The sequence below is a fragment of the Leucopleurus acutus genome, assembly GCF_964270905.1.
Source record: "Leucopleurus acutus genome assembly, chromosome: 8".
Lineage (NCBI taxonomy): Eukaryota > Metazoa > Chordata > Mammalia > Artiodactyla > Delphinidae > Leucopleurus > Leucopleurus acutus.
The window spans coordinates 100,404,956-100,428,713 of record NC_139151.1 but is presented as its reverse complement, the minus strand read 5'-3'; the positions used below and the strand labels follow the sequence as shown (position 1 = coordinate 100,428,713).

At 48.4% G+C, this 23,758-nt stretch overlaps 1 protein-coding gene across 2 annotated transcripts in view; it reads left to right on the top strand.

The window, feature by feature from the left end:
• The window catches only part of AHNAK (AHNAK nucleoprotein), an 82,733-nt gene extending 59,247 nt beyond the window's left edge, over positions 1-23,486 (top strand). Inside the window, exon 6 of one of the 2 annotated variants that reach the window (XM_082844050.1) lies at positions 22,869-23,486. In XM_082844050.1, the coding sequence (XP_082700176.1) occupies positions 22,869-22,876 (8 nt within the window). In that variant the 3' untranslated portion in view covers positions 22,877-23,486. Of the gene's footprint in view, positions 1-10,720; positions 10,791-22,868 lie in introns of those variants that run through there. The other variant, XM_082844049.1, reaches the window with a different exon arrangement.
• The last annotated feature ends 272 nt before the right edge of the window (positions 23,487-23,758 follow it).

Here is a 23,758-nt window from a genome sequence, read left to right as displayed (position 1 = left end):
CGCACTTTGTCACAACCAATGATTTAATGTAACCCTTGAGCTTTTTTTTCTCCCACCCTTAGAGTACCAGTCACTGGGGGATCTAGAAAGGAGTAGAGAGGCAAGATTGGCAAAGGGGAGGGTTCTGTGGCTCTCAGGGTCCAGGACAGGTCACTGGGTCCAGTCTGCTCTCCCAGCGGGCACCAGTGGGGGCCAGAGGGCTGCCCGCCTGGCAGGAAGTGGGGGTCTGGGCGAGGTGAGGCTTCCCAAGCCCTGCCTACTGTCCTCCTGCTGGAAGTGGGGAGAGAGTGGGTGACAGCCTTCTACAGATCCAGCAGAATCAAGCCACAAGGGCACCGGGCATCTTACTCCCTCTTCTCTAGATTCCAGCTCCCAGGCACCGGCCAAAGTTGCCATCGTTTTTTATTAAAGTGAAAAACACTTCACTGAAGTGAACTATTCGAGATATGAATATTCTCCAAAGCCATTTTGGAAATTTTTCAAGAATAATTTCTTAGGCAAAACAGGGAAAAGGACAAGATTGCACGCAGGGCTGGATGACCCACTTGGAGAGCCGGTTCTAGAAAGAGGACTTTGATTTTATGCTACGGCCTCACGCAGAGGGAAGGAAGGGAGCGGGAGGGTTGGGTTGGAGGGCTGGAGGCCTGGCCCTTCTCCAGGGTGTCCTCCTTGGTACGTGACAGGCCCTTGGGGAGACACCTTAATAAAGGGGTCGCGAGCAGCCTGGCAGCCTTCCGACCCTCCTGGTACCCAAGACAAAAGTGTTAGCCTGAAGTGACTCTTTAGGTGACTTCCTAGCACATTTACCCCTTTACAGACCCCAAACTACGCAAGTAAATGGACCTCTTTTAAAAACATAAAGGTATTAAAAACATCCAACTCTCTTATTACGGTAAGTGCTGAAGGAGATGCACTTTGTAATCTTAGCTGTCACATTAGTGAAACACTTTTATCCCCAAAGGCCTGGGAGGTATTATTTTAAAGCTATTTTTGTACTAGTGTAGACTTTCTTCTTTTCTAAACATGGCTAGAGGTGGTCAGTTTGGGAAAAGTAGAAGAGGAGAAAAAAGGAAAAGAAGAGACACTTTCGTACCAGTGCTCTCCTGATGTCTGGAAGCCGGTAGAAATGGCCTGAGTGAGAGCTGAACCAAGGGCCCTGGGTCGGCGGCGGAGGCTGGGAGGGGCACTGGCAGGGCCGGAGGGGTCCAGTTTTGGTGTGAGGCGGCCTTGGGGCCTGCCCTACCCCCCTCCCAGCCCGTGGGCTCTTGCTGAGAGGAATGGAATGTGTGTGCGGACCGGACCTGCCAAGCCGAGGCCTCTGAGAAGTCAGGACCCTCCTTACCTATTGCCAGATGTTGTTTCTGGCAGGTAACTCTCCGGAGGCCTGAGCATGGGGGAAGGGAGACCCCTGCGGTGTGCAGGCGCAGGGACCTGAGGGATGACGGAGGGCAGGTCCCGGCTCAGCTTGGTACCCAGGCTGCTCAGGAAGTGTTTGCGGACCGACTGTCAAGTTCACTTTTGTTGGGCAGCTCCCACACTCCTGGCACATTGCATTCCTCCTCTAGTGTAATCGCACAAGAACAGGTGAGGAAAGTCTCACGTCCATTTCCAGACAAGGGACTTGGGGATCCGCACGTTCTGTGACTTGACTGAGGTCGCACAGCTAAGAGGCCATGACATTCCCGGCTCTCATGCTGAGGGGCATAAGAACCACTGGGGAGCCGGTTAAAAACGTGGGCTTCCCCGCACCACTCAAGATTCTGATTTTGTCACAGCATTTTTTTAAAACTGTGGTAAAGAACACAGAATAGAAAATGTACCATTTAACCATTTTGAGTGTATAGTTCAGTGGCATTAAGTACATTCGCATGGCTCTGCAACCATCACCACCAACCATCTCCAGAACTTTTTTCATCTCCCCAAACTGAAACTCTGCCCCCATTAAACAACCATGCCCCTCCCCCTCCCCCAGTCCCTGGTGACCTCCGCTCTACTTTCCGGCTCTGAATTTGACTACTCTAGGGACCTCTGTAAGTGGAATCATGTAGTCTGTGTCCTGTTGTGTCTGGCTTATTTCACTGTCACAGTATTTTAAACAAGGGCCCCTGGCCATCCTCATGTAGGGGTCTGGACCTCTCTGAGGAATTCCGGCAGAGGCTGGGAGGCGGGTGAGGGGAAACGCCTTCCTGGCACAGGCTTTGCTGGCTGAGTTTATATGCATGGGAGGGCTGGGATGAGTCAGGGAGTGCTGGTGGAGAGGTAGGAAGTGGGAGGTGACGGTATGGTGTCAGAGGGACCCTGGGGTGGGCAGTGGCTGGTTTCTGGCAGGCATTGCTTAGGGTAGGGTGTTGACCAAGGCCTAAGAGCTCAGGGCGGGAGGACGGGAGGGACAGTTGTGTGGACTGGTCAGTTCAGGGAAGGCTCCCCGTTTCTTCTTAGCTTCTCTTTCTCCTAACTGCTAAGGAGGATGGAGGTGAGGCGCGCATACACTGCGCCTGCGCACGCATCGCACTCTCCCGCCCCCCACCCCCCACCCCCCACCTGGCTGCGGTCTGCCTGGCCTCCTATTGGTTGCCTGGCCCGGGGCCGGTCTCCCTCCGTCTCTGTACCTCTCTTTCCCCATTTATGACATTTATAGTTACAGTACCAATCGCATAGGTGTGTCGTAAGGATTAAATGAGAGAATTCCTGCAAGGGCTTAGAACAGTGCTTGGCACAGATTAAGCGGCCAATAAATACCCAGCATAACGCAGAGGTTTCTGGTGGGGCTGTGATTTGCCCCGACTGTTTGTTTTTTTCATAGTAACGCAAATACAGACTCAGAGAGGAGGTGGAGGACTTGTAGCCGCAGGGTGTACTGATAACACGGGTAGTGAGGGTGGGCGCTGGTGGGTGGTCCCCTTGCCAGCCTGAGCCCGTTCCACGTCTTCTGCTTGGTTTCAACCTCTCTTTCTCTCAGCCATATGACTAAGAGGTCGTCGGCAAACCGGGAAGAAGGTTCTTACCAGAACCCTACCATGCTGGCACTCTGATCCCAGACTTTCAGCTTCCACAGCTGTGAGACAGATTACTGTCGTTTAAGCCACCCGTCTATGGTATACAGTGTTTGTCATAGCAGCCTAAACCGACTGAGACACAAGGGATGGGGCTAAACATCCTACAGTGCACAGACCCGTCTCCCACAGCAAAGAATTATCCAGCGCAAAATGGTTTTTTTATTTTATTTTGGCTGCGCCAGGTCTTAGTTGTGGCACGAGAGGTCTGTAGTTGCAGCGTGCGGACTTCTTAGTTGTAGCATATGGGATCTAGATTCCCGACCAGGGATCGAAACCGGGTCCAGGCCCCCTGCATCGGGAGCGCGGAGTCTTACCCATGGACCACCAGGGAAGTCCCAGCACGAAATGTCTGAAATGTCACTTCGAGGCACTCTGCTCAATGGTAGCTTTTTTTTTTTTTTTTTAATATTTCTTTATTTGGCTGCACCGAGTCTTAGTTGCGCCACACAGGATCTTTAGTTGCGGCATGTGGGATCTAGTTCCCTGATCGAACCTGGGCCCCCTGCATTGGGAGCGTGGAGTCTTAACCCCTGGACCACTTAACCACCAGGGAAGTCCTGCTCTAGGGTACCTCGAACTGTGCTTGCAGCCAGAAAGCCCTCCTGCAAGGACTGCCGGCATCCCCATAGTTCCAGATGGTGACCCTTTTGTCCTCATCCCTATGGCTGCAGGAGGCTGACGCTCATGCCCAACTTCTCCTGTAGTGGTGCAGATAAGCTCAGAAGTTCTTTAACTTGCCGTGGTAGACCACTGGCGGAGCCGGCATCTGGGGCGTGGCAGGGAGGGTCAGGCCCGAGGGGTTGCAACAGACCCATGATCTCGTATGATCTATGTATTGAATTGACATTCACCAACTGGGTTAGCACAGGGTTATTGTGGATAACTGGGCTGTTTAGAAGTCCCACTGCTCCCCCCTCCCCCACCCGGAAAGAACAGAGATGAGTTGAAGATTGTCAGGAGATGATGATCTGCTGCAAATGGTCATTCACAAAGTTATTGACCTGCCCACCTGCGATGGCCACTCATTGGACCCTTTACTCAGCACTCAAGCCTCACTCCGTGGCTGCATGACAAAGCAATTGGATGATGCGATGAGTTTTAAACTTCTCAGCTTTTGCGGTTTTGGTGGCTAGGAACCAGAGCCCTAGTTACAGGAGTGTTTTCTAATCTCTATGGGGTTTTTCCATGTAATTTTTGGTTTATGATCCAGCGCTCATACGTGGATGAGCTGTACTTTCTGCTTTCCCCGTGTTGTCCACTTTGTAAACTTGAATGGTTTCACGTGTCACCTTCTCTGTCCCTGACACCTCTCCCTCTTGTGGAATGACCTGTTCCTTTACTTGTACCCACACAGCCCGTTATGCTGTGAGAGCCCATAGCTCTCATTATAGTCTGGTTATGTCAATATAATCCCAATATGAGGAATATAACTCACATAATTCTCCCCAATGGAAGAAGATTGTGGAGGGGAGGGACTACATGTTTTCTCATCCTTGAGCCCTCAGTACCGGGGCTGGGTCTGACCCAGGATCAGGCTGCAGGAAATGTTTACTGAGCTGAACTGAACTTCAAAGGAGTAAAGCATGTGCAACGATTTGATGGTGAAAATGGCAGATCTGGGCCACTCGATAGATACATGGAGGAAAGAAAGACACTGCAGCAATTTCTAGCAGGGTATGTGGAAACTGCCTGAAAGCGTGTCCATCTTTCTTTTTCCAACCCACTACAGCTGCTAGCATGCATTCCTCAGTGTCAAAAGGCTTGAGTGTTTCAAGATGCATTTTTGGAATGCTGGGCTAGCCATCGAGAATTTAAGATGTTTATAGGATATGCTTTCTGGTGAGATCACTGCAAAAGTTTGAATTGTAGAATATGAATTTTCTTTTAAAGAAATGCAATTATATTACTTTGAAGACTACACTAAGTGTAATTGAACTAAGCTGAGAGGAAGGACCTAGGCTTTGCATAACCACCAAGTAAACTAGGTCTTTTAGAAGAGAAACTTGGGGACCTTAATGAGTATACAAATGATTCATAATTAGCAGGCATGTTGTTTGTAAATAGTTTATTATCCCACATAGTTTAAATGCTTCCTCATTTTAGATATACGATCAATTTGCTTAATAGCCTCTGTTTAAACGATCACAAATACTGGATCAGGGATATTTAAAAATTTTTTATTTTATTTTTATTTTTGGCTGCGTTGGGTCTTTGTTGCTGCGTGTGGGCTTTCTCTAGTTGCGGTGAACGGGGGCTACTCTTCGTTGCGGTGCGCGGGCTTCTCATTGCAGTGGCTTCTCTTGTTGCGGAGCATGGACTCTAGGCGCACGGGCTTCAGTACTTGCGGCATGCGGACTTTAGAGCACAGGCTCAGTAGTTGTAGCGCACGGGCTTAGCTGCTCCGTGGCATGTGGGGTCTTCCCGGACCAGGGCTCGGACCCATGTCCCCTGCATTGGCAGGCGGATTCTTAACCGCTGCGCCACAAGGGAAGTCCCGGCATGTTTGAATTGATACGTTTTTGTTTCATTCATTGATCTAACCAGTATTTATTGAAAGCCCATTATGTTCCAGACCCTGGGCATAGCAATGAGCAAAATCAAGTCCTTGTCTTCTTGGAACATTCTAGTGAGGCGAGGCGTGATAAGGGTTGCAGAAATCCAGATGGCTAATATTCTGTATAATTAACTTGTATCAACGCAAGGCACTTTTGTGTTGTCCTGGAATAGCTAAAGATGGATACATCATTAGAAACACATTCCTGGTCTATAGGACTTGGAGATAAAAACAGAGAGAATGACACCTTCACCCTCACCTTGGATTTCTTCCATTAGGGACTGCTCACACTTATAGTGCAAACCCTTTAAAACCACATCACCCTTTGGTTCATCCGCAGAAATGCGTTGGTGGCTTGTGTATACCCAACACTTCTTTGCAATTAACAATTACAGTGATTTGCATGAGAAACGATTTAACACTCATGGGAGTAAAAGGTCATTTTCAGGCTTGATTCCACTGACCTTCATATCAAAGGCGCTCAGCTGGATTGCCAGTTTTTACTTATTCTGCCCATTCTTTTGGCAGATTTTAGAGAGCAGATATTTTCAGAGTTGGTGGTTCAAAAAGTAGCAAAATACATGGATTTGGAGTGAGAGGGCCTGTGTTCACGTTATCCACCCACCATTTATTGGTCAGGTGACCTTATGAAGCTCCTCTAACCTGTAGACCTTAGTTTCATCATAAAAATGTGGCTAAAACTGCCTGTGCTGGTTACTTCGGGGGTGTAAGTGATTTATAATAATTTATAAATGAAAGTGTCCTATGTTGAATGAACATGGGCTGTTGCTATGATAATTTATAGCACACTTCCATGACTTTCTCCAGTAGTTTTCAGTTCTGTAGCTTTAATAAATAGGGACAGAGAAAACTGCTGACCCACTGGGCGTGGCAGCTGCGTTTTCAAGAACTGTTAGTCCTAAGGAGGGATGAGGTGTAGGGCTAGAGACCAGAGATGAAATGAGAGGGGAGGGCAGGTGTGGTGGGAGTGAGGAACAGCCGGTGGCTGGGCGGGGGTCTGTGGTTATAGAGGGAAAGTTCTTTTTTTTTTTTTTGTTAATTATTTTATTGAAGTATAATTGATTTACCATGTTGTGGCAATCTCAGCTGTACAGAAAAGTGACTCAGTTATACACACACACACATTCTTTTTTTAATATTCTTTTCCATGATGGTTTATCCCAGGATATTGAATATAGTTCCCTGTGCTATACAGTAGGTTCTTGTTTTTTATCCATCCTATATATAAGAGTTTACATCTGCTAATCCCACACTTCCTTCCCCCACCAACCTCCCCCTTGGCAACCACAAGTCTGTTCTCTATGTCTGTGAGTCTGTTTCTGTTTTGTAGATAGGTTCATTTGTGCCATGTTTTAGATTCCACATATAAGTGATATCATATGGTATTTGTCTTTCTGACTTACTTAACTTAGCATGATAATCTCTAGTTGCATCCATGTAGCTGCAAGTGGCATTATTTCGTTCTTTTTTATGGCTGAGTAGTATTTCATTGTGTGTATGTACCACATCTTCTTCATCCATTCATCTGTCGATGGACATTTAGGTTGTTTCCATGTCTTGGCTATTGTGAATAGTGCTGCTATGAACATAAGCGTGCGTGTATCTTTTTGAATTATAGTTTTGTCCGGGAATATTGCTGAATCATATGTTAATTCTGTTTTTAGTTTTCTGAGGAAGCTCCACACTGTTTTCCATAGTGGCTGCACCAACTTACATTCCTACCAGCAGTGTAGGAGGATTATAGAGGGAAAGTTCTGCATGTAAGATACTGAAAGTGGAGTAGTTTCAGGCCCTCTTAAGCCCTAGGGTGCCACCCAGCAATGGGGTTGCTGAGACGAGGTCCCAGCTACCCTGTTTTAGAATGCAGGAGGCCAAGAGGCCGTTTTAGAAAGACTTCTATTTAAAACTTTAAATGTCTATCCCTTAAAGGTTTCATCTTCAGCCATTCAGGAAATTCTACTCTATAAAGTGACTCATTCATTCCCCGAGGGTTCCACAACGCCCAGGTTTTACTGGGCCAACCACAGAGACGTCCATTCCTGGAAGATTGTTCCCATTTTGTCATGGACTTGGAGGGAATATTTTTGAATTCTCAATTATGCAGAACTCAAAACACTTTTTTAGAAATTAGTTCTAAAATCCTTAGGTATTGTCCTTCTCTTACTCTTGAGTATGAAAATTGGAAATGTCTTATGATCTCCAGATTAAATAATCTTAATGTGCTTAAAAAGGCAATTTAGATTCCAACCCTACTGCGATACAGACACCCCCTCTCCAGGACATCCCAACCACCTTCCCTCCAGTTAGTGGGGGATCCTTTGATCTTCTTTCTTTCTTTTTTTTTTTATAAATTTATTTATTTATTTACTTTTTATTTTTGGCTGTGTTGCGTCTTTGCTGCTGTGCGCGGGCTTTCTCTAGTTGCAGTGAGCAGAGGCTACTCTTCATCGCGGTGCGCGGGCTTCTCATTGTCGTAGCTTCTGTTGTTTTGGAGCTCGGGGTCCAGGTGCACAAGCCTCAGTAGTTGTGGCACACTGGCTCAGTAGTTGTGGCCTGCGGGCTCTAGAGCACAGGCTCAATAGTTGTGGTGCACGGGCTTAGTTGCTCTGTGGCATGTGGGATCTTCCCGGACCAGGGCTCGAACCCGTGTCCCTTGCATTGGCAGGCGGATTCTCAGCCACTGCGCCACCAGGAAAGCCCTGATCTTCTTTCTGTAATCTCATCCTCAACCTTAAAATCCCACTGTCCTCACCTCTCTGCTTCCAAAGCTCAGGGCTTAGCTTCCTGCTCTTCTCTATCCACTAAAGAAAGGCTTATTTTCCCTTGAATCATTTTTTTCTTTTTTTATTGAAGGATAGTTGGTTTACAATACTGTGTTAGGTTCAGGTGTACAGCAAAGTGATTTGGTTACACATATATATTAAAAAAAATTCTTTTCCATTATAGTTTATTACAAGATAGTGAATACTGTTCCCTGGGCTGTATGATCATTTTTTAAAGATATGACAAAAAAGCCAAATTTTTACCAATTATTTCAGACAACTCAAAACTGTTGAAAGGGAAAAGTGGGCGTCACCCCCGATGCCCTCTCCAAGGTAAGCCCCACTTGGCCTGGGTATGCACTCTTTCTGGGAAAGCTCTCCAAGGCTGAAGGCTTCGGGACAGGGTCTCTGGATCCAAGTGTCCAGCTCTTTGTGGTCCAGCCCACATTTCTGCTGGACACTGTCACGTGAGTCCCTCATTTCAGATACAGCAAACCTTAAGATCTGCTGCAGAATCCACTTCTATAGCCACTGTGGACAGGCATTAAGTGACCTGCAAGACAGGTTTCCTGTATGTAACCGTGGGAACTACCTTGGACCTCTGTGTGCCTCAGTTTCCTCATCTGTAACGTGGGTTAGAGCACCATGATCCCTCACACACTCTTTTGCTCTGATCAGTCTATGCGTCCAGCCCCCTCCTCAATTAATATTTCTAGTTTCCCTTCCTGCACGGGTCATTTTTTTTGCCCAGCAGAAGGGCTTGTGGAGGAGTGTGGAGAACAGGAAGACTGAGGTCACCTTTGGGCTGTTAGCTGTGTGACCCTGACAATCATGTGGTCCTCTGGACCTTAGTTTTCTCATCTGAGAAATGGGGGACCAGGGCTGTCTGATCTCCAGGAGACGTTCTGGTTCTCCTCTGAACCCCATGATTCTCATGACCTCCTCCTGCCCAGGGTGACCCCTCTGATCCTGAGGGAACAGTCAGCTCAGCGTAGGTGTTTGCTTCTTTCAGCACACAGTTGCAATGGTAGGTTTTGGGGAGGGGACAGTCTGGGGAAGATGGGCCCTTTTCTAGAGCCCCTGAGTCAGTTCCTCATGGTCTGACTTCCTTTTTTCCTTTGAAGTGTTGTGAAATCTCAGCATATCACCCACGCTCACGTGCGGCTCTGAGAGCATCCCAACACCATTCCAATCCCAAGTACGAGTGATTTGGAGTGATTTGGATATGCGTCCTTGCGTGGGGTTTTGAAGGGGCTATAGGATAACCAAACATCCCGGCTTGCCCTGGACTGTCCTGGCTTTAGCCCTGGAAGTCGCATGTCCCAGGAAACCCCTCATCCACACCAGGATGGTTGGTTCCCCTCCCTGTGGTCCCCATCAGGGCCTGGCTGATTTCCCCAGTGGGACGGGCCACGGTTAAATAAAGGAGTCAGCACGGCAGTGAGTCTCAGAATCAGCTGGGGTTCTGGACACATACAGATTCCTGGGCCCCATCCTGGAGGGTCTGAGTCAGTAGATCTGAAGGGGGGGCCAGGAATTTGATGTGATCAGGCCCCCAGGTGGGTCTGGGGCGGGTGGTTCAGGTTCCACACCTGCTAGGCTTGGGGAAATGGAGGAGACAGAGTCAGCTCCTGCTCTTCTGACACAGGCAGGAGCCAGGTAGAGCCAGAACTCCCTCTGATACGCAGGGGAACGAAATCAGAGCTGTAAAGTGAGTAACGTGAGTACTGGCCAATGTTTTTCCCTCCTCCCACCCTCCAAAGTCATTCAGTGCTTACAAAGCTGGGCTCTGTTCATTATGAGGGCTGGCGTGGCATGCTTTGGCAGGGGTCTGCACAGAGGGTGGGTTAGTTGCAAGAAATGGCCATCGCCTGAGGCTCGCATCAGACTCTCCTGTCTCAAAACACCCCTGCACCGGGTGACCCCTCTGGTGAGGGGACTGAGGGGGACCATCACTAAAGCCCCTTGCGGCTCTGATGTTCTGGCCCCGGGCGGTGAGGAAGTAGCCCTGTCCTTATTCTTGGTGGGCAGCTGTCACTGCTGTCGCTTACAAACTAAGCCTTATTCTAAGGTGAAGTGATGCTCTGGTGTCCTCAAGGGCCCTTAGTGATAGGGTTGGTGGAACAGGACCTGGAGGTCGGGTGGCCGTAAAGGGCTCACTTATCCTCTGGGTTCGGGGATGCTCCCTTGTCCCTGATGCCAAAGGATAAAGTGGCAGAGATGTCCTTTTTTTTTCTTTTTCTAATTGAAGTATAGTTAACTTACAATGTTGTGTTAGTTTCAGGTGTACAGCAAAGTGACTCAGATATATGTATTCTTTTTTTCAGATTCTTTTCCCTTATAGTTTATTACTGAATATTGAGTATAGTTCCTGATGTCTTCTTATTCACACCTCGCATTGTTATTTCGATGGTCTGGTTTTCCACAGTCTCTCTGTCCATGGTCGTTCTGAGGGCGCTGGCTGGTGGTGGAAGATGATATTCTTTCCAAACCCTTTGGTGGCCTCAGAGTTAACTTAGAGCTTCTGACTGTGCACGTGGCAGTGCGTTTAGACACAGTCCTCCTGCTGAGATGTGTTCCAGGAGCAGCGCCCCTACATCCGGACCTACAATTCAAACTCCAGCTCCTGCTTCCAGTCTCCTCCAGTCCCCACTCCTCTGGGTGAGCTGAAACCCCCCCTGAGGGCTCTCTCTCCTCCTGTGGACACCAGACTGTGACCTTCTTGGAAGAAAGTGGTGCAGTGCCAAGTTCAAGTCCTGGGTTCAAATCCTGGCTCTGCTATTGACTAGCTGGGTCTCCAAGACAAAAACATGGCAGGGACTGTGATGGTTCTAATGAGGCGGTCGCTAGGAGACTGTTCTGCCAGTTCCTTCCCACCTTCCCCACCCCTCAAATAATAGCAACTAGCAAGAAACTACAGGAATCTAACAGACCCTTAATCCACTAACCCCTTCTGCAGACAATGCAAAGGAACAGGCTGTGCGGCATCGTGGGTAGGACCTCTGGCTCCAGAGAGGGGCTGCCTGCATCCAGTTCCAGCCCCCCCACCCCCTACAAGCTGTTCTTCCTTAGCCTCAGTTTTCCCCTTGCCTTGTAGATAGGGTTGTGTTATTAAATGAGGGACCATACGTGAAGTGTTTGGCACGGTGCCTGGCACATTGTAAGTGCTCAATAAACGTTAGCCATTGCTATTTTTGTTATTGTTGCTATTGTCTGCTTTAGAGAGGGCCCCCTGGCATGCTGGGTATTGGCTGGTGCGAGTGAACTGTGCCAATAAAGCCAACCCCGGCCAGAGATGGATGCTTAATAGGATGTATGGCCAGCATCTGCCGCGCCCTCCCCGGTTGCCGTGGTTACTGACCCGGGCACCTGGTTCTCTCTCTGTTGCTGGTGCCTCTCCAGCTCAGGTCTAGGTGACGCCATTCCAGCCTGGTGTCGTTCCATGACTGCTTCTCTGCGGTCCCCTCCTGGATGCTCTGGTTTCAGTTTTGCTCCAGCTGAGCAGAGGCAGACCCCACAGGTGACAGAGTGAAGGGTGAACTGGAGGGACCAAAGGCCAGGTGTTGGTTGAAAATCTCCAGGGGAGGCACGGTGAAGGCTGGAAGGGCACGAGCCATGGCAAGGGAGAGAGGACAGCTTTAAGAAGTGTTCTGAATTTAGAACTAATAGGATGTGGCATTCTAACACATGAAGAGAAGAGAGGAAGTGAAAAATAACTGATACTTCTAACTTGAAAAGCCCTATTCTATTCTTTCTATGCTTTACTCAATGGATCGCATCAATTCCTGTGACTTTAAAGACCGTTTCTAGGCTGATAATCTCCAAATTCTCAATTCCTTGAGCTCCAGCCTTGCCCCCTTCACTTGGATGTCTCTGGAGGCATTTCAAACTCAGCATTTCCAAAATGAAACTCCAAAAATGGCTTGCCTCCCTCACTCCCAAATTCTTTTCTCCATCTCAGTAAATTGTGCTACTCTCCCTTGTGTCCAAGGTAGAACATATGAGTGTCATCCTCCATGCCTCCCTTTTCCTCATCCCTTGTATCCCACTCACCAGCAAGTCCCATCATGTGCATCTTGGGACTACATCACAAAGGAAACACACCATCTCTCTCCATCTCTACTGCCACCATCCAAGGCCAAGCCACCACCATCTCTCACGTGGGAGACTGTGAGTCCACACTGGGCTCCTGCTTCCACTCTGGCTCCAAATTCCAGCCATTTGTTTTAGGAACACAAATTTGACTGTTCATCCTCTTACCCAGTGATTTCCAACTGCACTTAGCATGACAATCACCACCATCCCATGGCTCACACTTTTCTATCCTGGATCTCACCTTCATCTGACTTCCCGCCTCCCATCACTCAACATCCTTCTCGTCGTCCTCTTTATTTATTTGTATTTATTTATGGCAGCGCTGGGTCTTCGTTGCTGCACGCGGGCCTTTCTCTAGCTGCGGCGAGAGGGGTCTACCCTTCGTTGTGGTGCGCAGGCTTCTCATTGCGGGGGCCCCTCCCGTTGCGGAGCACGGGCTCTAGGCGCGTGGGCTCAGCAGTTGCGGCTCGAGAGCTCTAGAGCGCAGGCTCGGTAGTTGTGGTGCATGGGCTTCGCTGCTCTGAGGCACGTGGGATCCTCCCGGACCAGGGATCGAACCCGTGTTCCCTGCATTGGCAGGCGGACTCCCAACCACTGCGCCACCAGGGAAGCCCCTCATCGTCCTCTTTAGCCAATCATTTCACTCAGAGCGCTCACTGTTCACAACTTGACATTTTCACTTGTTCATCTTGTTCATTGTTTGTCTTCCCCACTGGAGTGGCAAGCCTACAGGCAGCCTGGCACAGAGAGGTGCCAACAGGCATTTGTTGAATCGATGAACAGGTGGCTGATGGGGCTATGCGCTTAAGGAGCACAGGGGGCCAGGAGAACGCTGATAGTCAAGGGGTGGCAGAGGGGCTGTCAAGGGGACTTGAGACCAAGGGATAGGGAGGTAGTGTCAGTAAAAAGAGAGGAGTACCACATTGGTAGGGTATACTTTTGGCTGCAGGTAACAGCAAAAGTGTCCAGTGGTGATGTAGACAAGAGGGATTATTTTTAAAATTAAAAAATTAAAGTATAGTTGATTTACAATATCGTGTAAGTTTCAGGTATACAGCACAGCAATTCAGAATATATATATTCTTTTTCAGATTCTTTTCCCTTATAAGTTCTTACATAATATTGAGTGTGGTTCCCTGTGCTATACAGTAGGTCCTTGTTGGTTATCTATTTTATACATAGTAGTGTGTATATGTTAATCCCAACCTCTCAATTTATCCTTCCCCCCACCCCCTTTCTCCTTTGGTAACCATTAGTTTGTTTTCTGTGTCTGTGAGTAAGAGGGATTCTTTTTCTCACGGTTGAGATGGTCAGTAGCAAATCTCTGGTCAGTGCCACTGAGGTCCTTTTCAACTCCCCTCAGCTTCAGGCATCACATCCTCACACGACTGAGTTCAAAGACAGAAAAGGGAGCAGCCTGGGCAGACATTGTCCTCACGGCTCCCTCGTATTGGTGGGGGTGGGTGGTGGTAGAGGGGTTGTCCCCAGAAGACCCCCGTTTATCTCCCCCTATATCCCGCTGGTCAGAAAGGACCCATGCTGCCCTTGGACCGGAAGCTGTGCCCATCTTGCTGAAATAAAAGAATCTCTTTCCTGTCCTTGAACTAAGCTGGGATTCTGCCAGCGAAGGAGAAGGGAAATGGCTTTGAGTCAGCAACAAGCAGTGCTGGCCCCAAGTACATCTCACAAGGAAGAGTCTTTTCCGTTGGGTTCACTGCTACAGAGAGGTCAAATGGGATGGGTGTTGAGAAGTGGCCGCTGGATTCGATGCTTGTAGACTATTTGTGGCCCTTGAGAGGCAGCTCCCATCGAGTAGCCGGGCTGGGCTGCACCTGGCAGGGGCTTAGGAATCCCTGGGAGAAGCTCAGGAGATGAAAGTGGGCTACAGGAAGTTTGGAGTTAAAGCGAAGAGGAGAGATGGGACGGTCTCTGGGCACAGGAGGCAGACACAGGAGGTCTGACTTTTCATCCGGGACAGACTTGAAGATGTTTATAGGCGGAGCAAAAGAAGCCAGCAGGAGAGAGAGGGTAGGGATTTTGAAGCAAGATGGGGTCGTTGATTCCTGTGCTCTGAAAGAAGTATGGGAATGGGATCAGTGCACAAGAGGTGGTGGCTGTTACTGGAACAAGTGGGGAGGCTTTTCTGAAGAGACTCAGATGCCTTCTGAGACTGGGAGGAAGGAGGAGGGAAGTGGGGAGGACGGTGAAGACTCCCAGGAGAGACAGAGATTCCTTATTTTCCTTGATGTGACAATGGGCTCACTTAGAGATTGAATTCATGATATTGATCTTTCCATCAACCCATCATTTTAACATCTGATATAATAGACTCTAAAGAGACAGATCACGTTCCTGTGGTCGTACACCGGAAGGTCCAAGGACAAAGCCTATCCCTGAGTTTTCTTGTTCAGATGGACGCAGCCACCCAGGACGTGGTCAGGGGCATGGCTATTGCATGATGCAATCCAGAGGGTGGAGGTCACTTCACACACAGCATGGAGCTGCCAGATCCTGTAGCCGACGGGCAGCAGGGCGGAGAGGGAGAGTCCTGGGCTGCACACAGAGGACTTGGGAGCCAGGTCAAGGTCCCCCACTTACAGGCTGGGGTTCGCTGGCATCTTCCAAGCCTGAGCTTATCTGCTGGGGGGTGGGTTACGGTGCTTGTCTCCTCCCTCCGCTGCCCACAGTTATAAAACATGCTGGCTTCTCACAGGGATGAAGGGAATGCCTTCTTGCCCCGTCACCACCCCTCTATGGGGAGTTTGGACCCTGCTCGGTAGCCCCTGGAATAGGATGGTACTTTCTTCCCCATTAGCCCTGGCCTGTCACTTCCGAAATCCTTCCCCTTGTGTTTCACGGGATGATGGCGCAGCGCCCAGCTCGTAGAACTGGGAGCCAAACCTTCTCCTCTGTTTACTCAGATCGTAGCTATGGCTGCAGCAAAAAGCAAACAGCAGTTTGACTAGATGCATGAGCTCAATATTCCACAACCTCGGAAGCTCGTGTCTGCTTACGTAGGAGGCATAGCACACAATATTATGTTGAAGTGACTAATAGCCCCAACAGAAAAAAAAATGCATTTTTAAGAAAAAGTTCTTAGCAGGCATGTTCAGATGCTGAGTTGGTTAGACTGACACTAGTTCTGTGTGTCTCCTCTTCAGAATCTCCTTCCTGTCCATCCCCATCACATGCTGCCTCGGGGTGTGGGTTCTGAAGGGGACATGTCTGCCATGTGGTTACCCTCTTTACCCAGCCCGTGGGGTAGGACTTTGGGCTCCACACACGTTCACGGAGTCGCTAGGGGAGGCTGATGCTGGTAAGAAGTGAGGAACAGAATCATTTGATCCCATTAAAGCTGCCATGATTGGATCAGTCCTGCGCATTGGCTGGGTCGCCTGGACCCCGCTTCGTCATTTCTAAAGTGGACCCCACTTCGTCATCTCTAAAGTGGGACTAACGATAGTTTCTCCGGCACGGGATGGCTGTGGAGAGTCAATGAGTTTATACCTGTGAAGTGTTTAGGAGGATGCCCAGAGGCAATCAGCTACTCAATCAACAAACACAGAGCGCCTGTAACTTGTCCCTGTTGTGCCCTGTGGGAAGGAAACCCCAGATGCGTCTATGCCCTCGAGGAACCAGCATCTATCTGGAGAGGGAAAATTGGACACTGTGGACATCAATAGAGAACAGTGAGGCCTGGGGGAGCAGCCTTTCCTGTAGCGAGGACGTCCTGGAGGGTGAACAGCTGCTGGGTGGGGTGCGCTGTCAGCCAGCCCTGCTTAATCTCTTGGCAGCCGAGGCAGGGAGAAAGGAGAATCTGGTATTCATTGTGTGGCTGTTTCTGATTTCCTTCTGCTTTTGAGATCCTCTTCTGAGAGAGAACAATGGCCCCAGAGGCTCAGGCTTCCTTGGCCAGGTACCCGCCAAGCTCTGGGGGGAGGCAGCGCCCAGAAGGAGGCAGCAGCCAGCCGGGCACTCGCAGGCGGGTAGCGTTTCATTCCCGTCTTCTGAGCATCTCTGGGGACACCGGGTTTTGGTGGCTAGTTCAAATCCCAGCCTATTATTTATCATTGTATCCCTGGGGCTTTGAGTGAGTTCTCCCAATCTCATTTGCGAGTATTCTTTTAAAACTTTCTCTATTTGACAAGGAAGAGCAGTCCTTCCTGTACCACCAGGAAGGCAGTACCATCAGAGGCTGAGTGAGCAGAGGGGGCCGTCGAACACATGGGACTCCCTGTGGGCTCTTGATTTTGGAGGCACGAGGTTGCTCCCTGCCACTGTGTCCCCAGCAGGAGGTGGAGAGTGCAGGGTCCTCGAGCACATCGTCCAGCCCACAGACCAGCGCCTGGGAGGGGTCCTCAGCGGAGGACCCCGGGGCTGGCGTTTCCCCAGCTGGTGCCTCGTAAGGCCAGCTGGGGGCAGAAGACCGAGGACTGTGTCCAAAGAATGGGGTGGGGTTTCCTCATTCCTCTCTGTCATCACACTTGGCCTCTTGTTTGTGGATTTTAGTTCATTTAGCGGCCTTGCTGGATTACTCTTTCATCACCAGAAAGCAGAGAGAATCCAAAAGTGACTGACCCACATGTGGAAAGGGGCAGAGACAGCCGGAGGGCCACTGGATTACGATCTTCAAGTCTATTGAGAAAGAGGCTCTGAGGACGGCAGGTCAGCGTAAGAGGAGGGAGGGGGAGGCACAGCCCTGCAGGGGCTCGGGCAGGGGTCAGCTGTCTTCAAGATGTGACAAGACCAGGGCAGGGTTGCCCAAGCTTAAGTGACTCCAGTGCCATCATCACAATTTCTGCCACATCCACATGCCATCGTATACTATTTGTTTAGTAACTGTCTTTAAATAGATTTATTTTAAAAACCGTACTTAAATAAAAAACTTACATTTAATTAGAAAAAAAAATCTTTATGTAATTACCATAAATGAAACCCAGAATTTTTCTAATAAGCACTGAAACAAGTTCATAACTGTTAAAGTAAAAATATTCGTCATCAGGCTTCCCTGGTGGCGCAGTGGTTGGGAGTCCGCCTGCTGATGCAGGGGACACGGGTTCGTGCCCCAGTCCGGGAAGATCCCACATGCCACGGAGTGGCTGGGCCTGTGAGCCATGGCCACTGAGCCTGCGCATCCGGAGCCTGTGCTCTGCAAGGGGAGAGGCCACAACAGTGAGAGGCCCACGTACTGCAAAAAAAACAAAAAACAAAAAACAAAATATTTGTCATGTACCACTAAAATTTTGACCACCACCCAGAGCTTTGCGTAAGTTCTTGGTGTAGGCTTTCTTTTTGAAATTTATTTTTATTTAACAATTTTTAAATTGAAATATAGTTGATGTACAGTATTCTGTTAGTTTCTGGTGTACAGCAAAGTGATTCAATTTTATATATATATATATATATATATATATAATTTTTCAGATTCTTTCCATTATGGTTTATTACAGGATATTGAATATAGTTTTCTGTGCTGTACAGTAGGACCTTGTTGTTTATCTATTTTATATCTGTTTTGTACTTGTTAATCCCATACTCTTAATTTATCCCTCTTCCCCCTCCCCCCTTTGGTAACCATAGGTTTGTTCTCCATGTCTGTGAGTCTGTTTCTGTTTTGTAAATAAGTTCATTTGTATCATATTTTAGATTCCACATGTAAGAGATATCATATATTTGTCATTCTCTGTCTGACTTACTTCACTTAGTATGATAATCTCTAGGTCCATCCATTTTGCTTCAAAGGGCATTATTTCATTCTTTTCTTTATGGCTGAGTAGTATTCCACTGTGTGTATATATATCTTGGTTTTTACACACCAGGCTTTTACACACCAGGGGGTCCACGCGTGTCTGAGGGGGGTGAGGTTGACATTAGCTACAAGTAAGGAGCAGGGTGATTTGTGTTGACTTGTCACCCCATAAAGATGCTTCAGGAGAGGAACTGCTGCTTGCCCAAGGTTTCCCCAGGCCCCATACCCGCATCTCCAACATGGGAGAATGACAGTGTCTCCGGGGGAGGATGGACTGAATTCATGTATTTACAAGGTATTTAGAACAGCGTCCAGTGCACAGCAAGGTCTCGACAAGTGTTAACGCCCACCATGACTTGAGAGATGCTGGCTGAGGGCTCTCGGCTACCCTGGGCATCCCATCGCCTGTCTTCCTGGAGACAGGGCCAGGACTGACAGGGTCTTGGGGTTCCCTCCCCCTCTCATGGTCTCTTGCTCTGTAACTTCTCCACTGGGACAGGTGTGGCCGGGTGGCCTGACCATCATTTACCTCATGATTATAGGATTAAGTTAGGATGCAGTCATGGCATTAGTCAGCACGAAACATCCCCGTTGGAACTGGTGGTCATCTGTGTCCACTGGAGGCTCTGGCATGGCTCCCAGGGACAGGCACTCATGGTGGATCTGGGTCTGCACCTCCATCTGAGCAGCCCCGTGTTGTTTCTGGAATGGGACTCACAGCTTGGAGAAAGAAATGAGCTGTGGGAAGCAATCCCAGGTTCCCCGGTGGGACTGGAAATACTGCTTCAGGCCCTGGAATTTTACTTTCCTGTTTGGCCTGGCACTCGTCCTCCCCTCCCCCAGCCCGCCACATATTCGTCTCGGATGCATCCTCTCCCTCCCCCTCTCGAATCCGTTTCCTCATCTGTAAAAGTGGAGGTTGTGCTAGATGGTATCTGAGGCCCCTTTGAGCTTGAGAAAGCTATGATTCACCTCTCAGCCACCCCCTCACTTTTCCCGCGGGCCTCTTGATTGACACTGAGAAGAAAGGTAGGAAGGAAAAGAGAGAAACAGGGAGAGCCGTGCATCCTACAGTGTAGGCACCGGCCCCCACGACACAGAAGTATCCGGTCCAAAATGTCAGTAGTACTGAGGCTGAGAAACCCTGCTTTAGGGAAGGAGAGCCAGAAGGAAAGAAATGATTTAAAAGGCAAATGTATAACAAATGTGCCCGAGATGATAAGTGATTAGACAAATGATAATGAAAGGGAAAATTCAGGGAGCACAGGAAATGCATGGGAAAAAGGTGTATAAATGGGGAGAGAAAACATCGCTAGGGTGGAGAAGGATGTGTTTGTAAGGTGATCACGGTGTGGGTTGTGAAAGCGAGCTGCTGGCCTGAGAGTATAAACCAGCGCTGGGGGGATTGCCATCCCCCTTCCTTGGTCACTCTGGAAGATGCCGCTCCTCTGCAGCTCCTCCTATGGAATTTCAGCAGTGCAGCCAGTCAGCAATGGTGCCTGTTAATGCCACCAAGTGGCTTTAAGGTAACAGGCTGGATGGTCCAAAGACTTAGGCAGTCATTACCGTGTGACCATTATCATGCTTCATTTTTTCTGTGAGACCTTTGCTCCTCATTGAACTAACAACCACTCAGTTCTCTCCAGCTCCAGAGGAAGACACCACGAACACACGATGAAAAGAAACTAGCATAGAGTGTATTCATGACCGCAGGGGTAGGTAAACATTTCTAAAAAAGAACACCAAAAGCACTTCTAACCATAGAAGAAAAATGGCTACATTGGACTGTATCAAAATTAGAAGGCTCTCTTCATAATAAGGTACCATGAAAAACATGAAAAGACGAAAACGCTAATTCAAAAAGATACATGCACCCCAATGTTCATTGCAGCCCTAGTCACAACAGCCAAGACATGGAAGCACCTCAATGTCCACCGACAGAGGAATGGGTAAAGAAGATGTGGGTGTATATGCATATATTTACAATGGAATGTTACTCAGCCATAAAAAAGAATGAAATAATGCCATTTGCACATACATGGATGGACCTAGAGATCATCATACTAAATGAAGTGAGTCAGACAGAGAAAGGTAGACATCATATGATATCGCTCATATGTGGAATCTAAAAAAATGATACAAATGAACTTATTTACAAAATGGAAATAGACCCACAGACATGGAGAACAAACTTGTGGTTACCAAAGGGGAAAGGGAGGGGAGGGATAAATTAGGAGTTTGGGATTGACAGATAAACGCTACTATGTATAAAATGGATAAACAATAAAGCTCTACTGTATAGCACAGGGAACTATATTCAATATCTTGTAATAACGTAGACTGGAAAAGAGTCTGAAAGAGAATATATATGTGTGTATATGTGTGTGTGTGTGTCTGAATCACTTTGCTGTACACCTCAAACTAACACAGCATTTAAATCAACTATACTTCAATAAAAAATAAATTTTAAAAGGCACCATTAAAAACATGAAAAGGCGAGTCTTGGTCTCAGAAGAAGATGTCTGCAGTACATATAACTGGCACAGTATTCATTTCCAGAGTAAATGAAGAGCCACTAGAAATCAGTAAGAAAAAGGCGAATGACCCAATAAAAACTGGGCAAAAACCTCACGGACACTCACAAAAGAGCACATCCAGATGGTCAAAGAAACTATGAAAAGGTGCTCAACATCATTACTCATCAGGAAAATGCAAATTAAAACCACAGGAAGCTCCCACTACACAGCCACCAGAATGGCAAAACTGAGAGCGGGCACCAGGCGTCACTGAAGACAAGGGGCCACTGGAACCCTCACGCATTGCTGTGCGGGGTGTAGGAACGGCACAGCCGCTTAGGAAAATTGTTGGGCAGATTCTAGTAAAGCTAAACCTTTCCCAGGCTAGAACCCAGTAATTCCACTCCCAGGTACACAAACCCAGTGCCCGAGCTGACAAAAGGATACGTATAGAGTGTTCAAAGGAGAAATTCCCTGGCGGTCCAGTGGTTAGGACTCCGTGCTTCCGCGGCAGGGGGTACAGGTTCGATCCCTAGTCGGGGAACTAAGATCCTACATGCCACGTGGTGTGGACAAAAGATTAAAAAAAAGAAAAAAGAATGTTCAAAGGAGTTGTCTCCAAATCCCATCCACAGAAGAGGGGACATAGATTGTGGTATATTCATACAAGGGAGTGCTACACACACAACCATGACAGAAGACACGTTGTCTGAGTCCATTCGTATGAAATTCAAGAAGAGGCAAAGCAAAGATATGGGTCAAATCATGGTCGTAGCTGGTGGGCATATGGATTGAGATGTGCAAGGGGGAACTTTCTGGGCTGCAGAAATAGTCTGTCTCTGGACTGGGGTGGTGGGTATACACATGCATATAAACGTAAATAATTATCAAGCTGTCCATTTAAGATGAGTGAGTTTTATGTACTTTATATATGTTATGCTTCGATTAAAAACAATGAAAAGACGCAGATTCTTATGTCCAAGTGAAGTAATAACAACAATAATAATGTATTGAATACCTTCTATGTGCCAGGTGCTTTATACAGATTATTTCACTTCATCCACCCAAACTCACCTGTCGGCCAGGGATTATTCTCATTTTACACGTGAGGAAACTGAGGCTTCGAGAGGTTCACTAGCTTGTCTGAGACTCACAGCTAGTAGGCGCCGGGGCCAGGACTCGAGCTCCACAATCCAAGCTCTTGCCACTCGGCTTGGGATCTCAGAGTGATTCTTTTTTTTTTTTTTCCGGTACGCGGGCCTCTCACTGCTGTGGCCTCTCCCGTTGCGGAGCACAGGCTCCGGACGCGCAGGCTCAGCGGCCATGGCTCACGGGCCCAGCCGCTCCGCGGCATGTGGGATCTTCCCGGACCGGGGCACGAACCCGTGTCCCCTGCATCGGCAGGCGGACTCTCAACCACTGCGCCACCAGGGAAACCCCCGTAGAACATTTTTGAGTAGGGAGGTGTACGAGGAAGCCCGGACGTGCACACCCACGTGGGAGGGAAATCGACTCGGTCAGGAGGCCAGTGAGGAGAGAAACGTGCGGGTCCAGGTGGAGATGAGTTGGGTGCACCTCAGGGTGGAGGTGGTGGGATGGAAGGAAGGTGCAGGTAGATGGGGAAGGGGGTGAAGGAGTCCTCAAATCTGGGAGCCACTCTTCTGAGTTTACGAAGCAGGGAGAAAGTCAGTTTGGAGATGATGAAAGGGATTCCTTAATGGCTAAGACCAGAGGGCGTGCATCTCATCCCGCCCTGCTTCTGCACCTCCTTCGGCCTGCTATCGGCACATTCTCAAGAACACACTGTCCTCTTCTGGCCTCAGACTTGCACAGGGCACCCGAAGGACAGACACTGGCTTTCTACAAGCTTCCTTTCCACCCTTGCCACACGGGAACCCACAGAGGGAGATGTGTCAAGACCCAAACAGATCCCACAGCGGAATCGTTTCCATATAGGCCCCTCCCCAAAGTAAGAGTTTGTTGAGGTGCTCTTCCAAGGGGTGGGGGGACCTTTTTTGTTCAGCCTGTGAAAAGTTAACAAAAGGCCTCCCGATTTTATGGAGAGATGCAAACAGTGTTTTGAATAAAAATCCCTTTGTTATTGTTGTTTTACAGAGCTGTAGCCGTGGCCAGGAAGAAATCCGCCCCCTCTGAAGGCTGTTTTTGTGACTGTTCTTGGGAGCATTGTTCTAAAAATGGGAAATTACATATCACTGTGCCAAAGGAAACAAACACCTGCAATTAGAGGAATACCTTCCACGCGGTGGCTTTTAGAGTCCCGGCCAGCTCTGGACGAAGGGCTGCTGCGCCAGTTCTTTTTGGTGCGTTTCTTCACTTCTAAGGGAATCGGGTTTGTAACCAGAGTGGGCTTTGGCAACGATGGGGCTCGGGTGGTGGTCCTTCACTTATTCACTCAGTAAACATCTATCAAGCATCTGTGCTGGGTCAGTCTTGGTGGTTTTCACTACTCCCTTCCCTGGCGTTGTTAAAATTACTGGGAGCGTTGGCTACAGGCAGCGACTTTCTGACACTATTTTTCAGAGTCAGTGTTTGACTTCTGCCCCCAGATGAGGGGGTACCAGAGAGAACACCAACGTCTCTCCTTCCTCTCCTTTCTTTCTCCCCTTCCTCTCTCCCTCCTTTCTCTTCCTTAGTTACAGAAGTAAAACCGCTATTTTCAACATGTCAGTCAATACACTTCTTTAGGCAAAGGACTTTTCTTTTCTTTTGTTTTTCTTTGGCCGCGCCGCGTGGCAGGCGGGGTCTTAAGTTTCCCCAACCAGGGATGGAACCCGTATCCCCTGCAGTCTAACCACTGGACAGCGAGGGAATTCCCAGGCAAAGGATTTTTCAAAGTTTCCGGTCACTGGGGTACAGTCTGAAATTGTTGTCTGTGGTGTAAGATATCGAAAGATAAATTTTTGGTTATCTGGTTAATATTTAACATTTTCAGCATCAATATAATTGCAAAATAATCAGGTCTTGAAATGTATTGATCGTGAAAC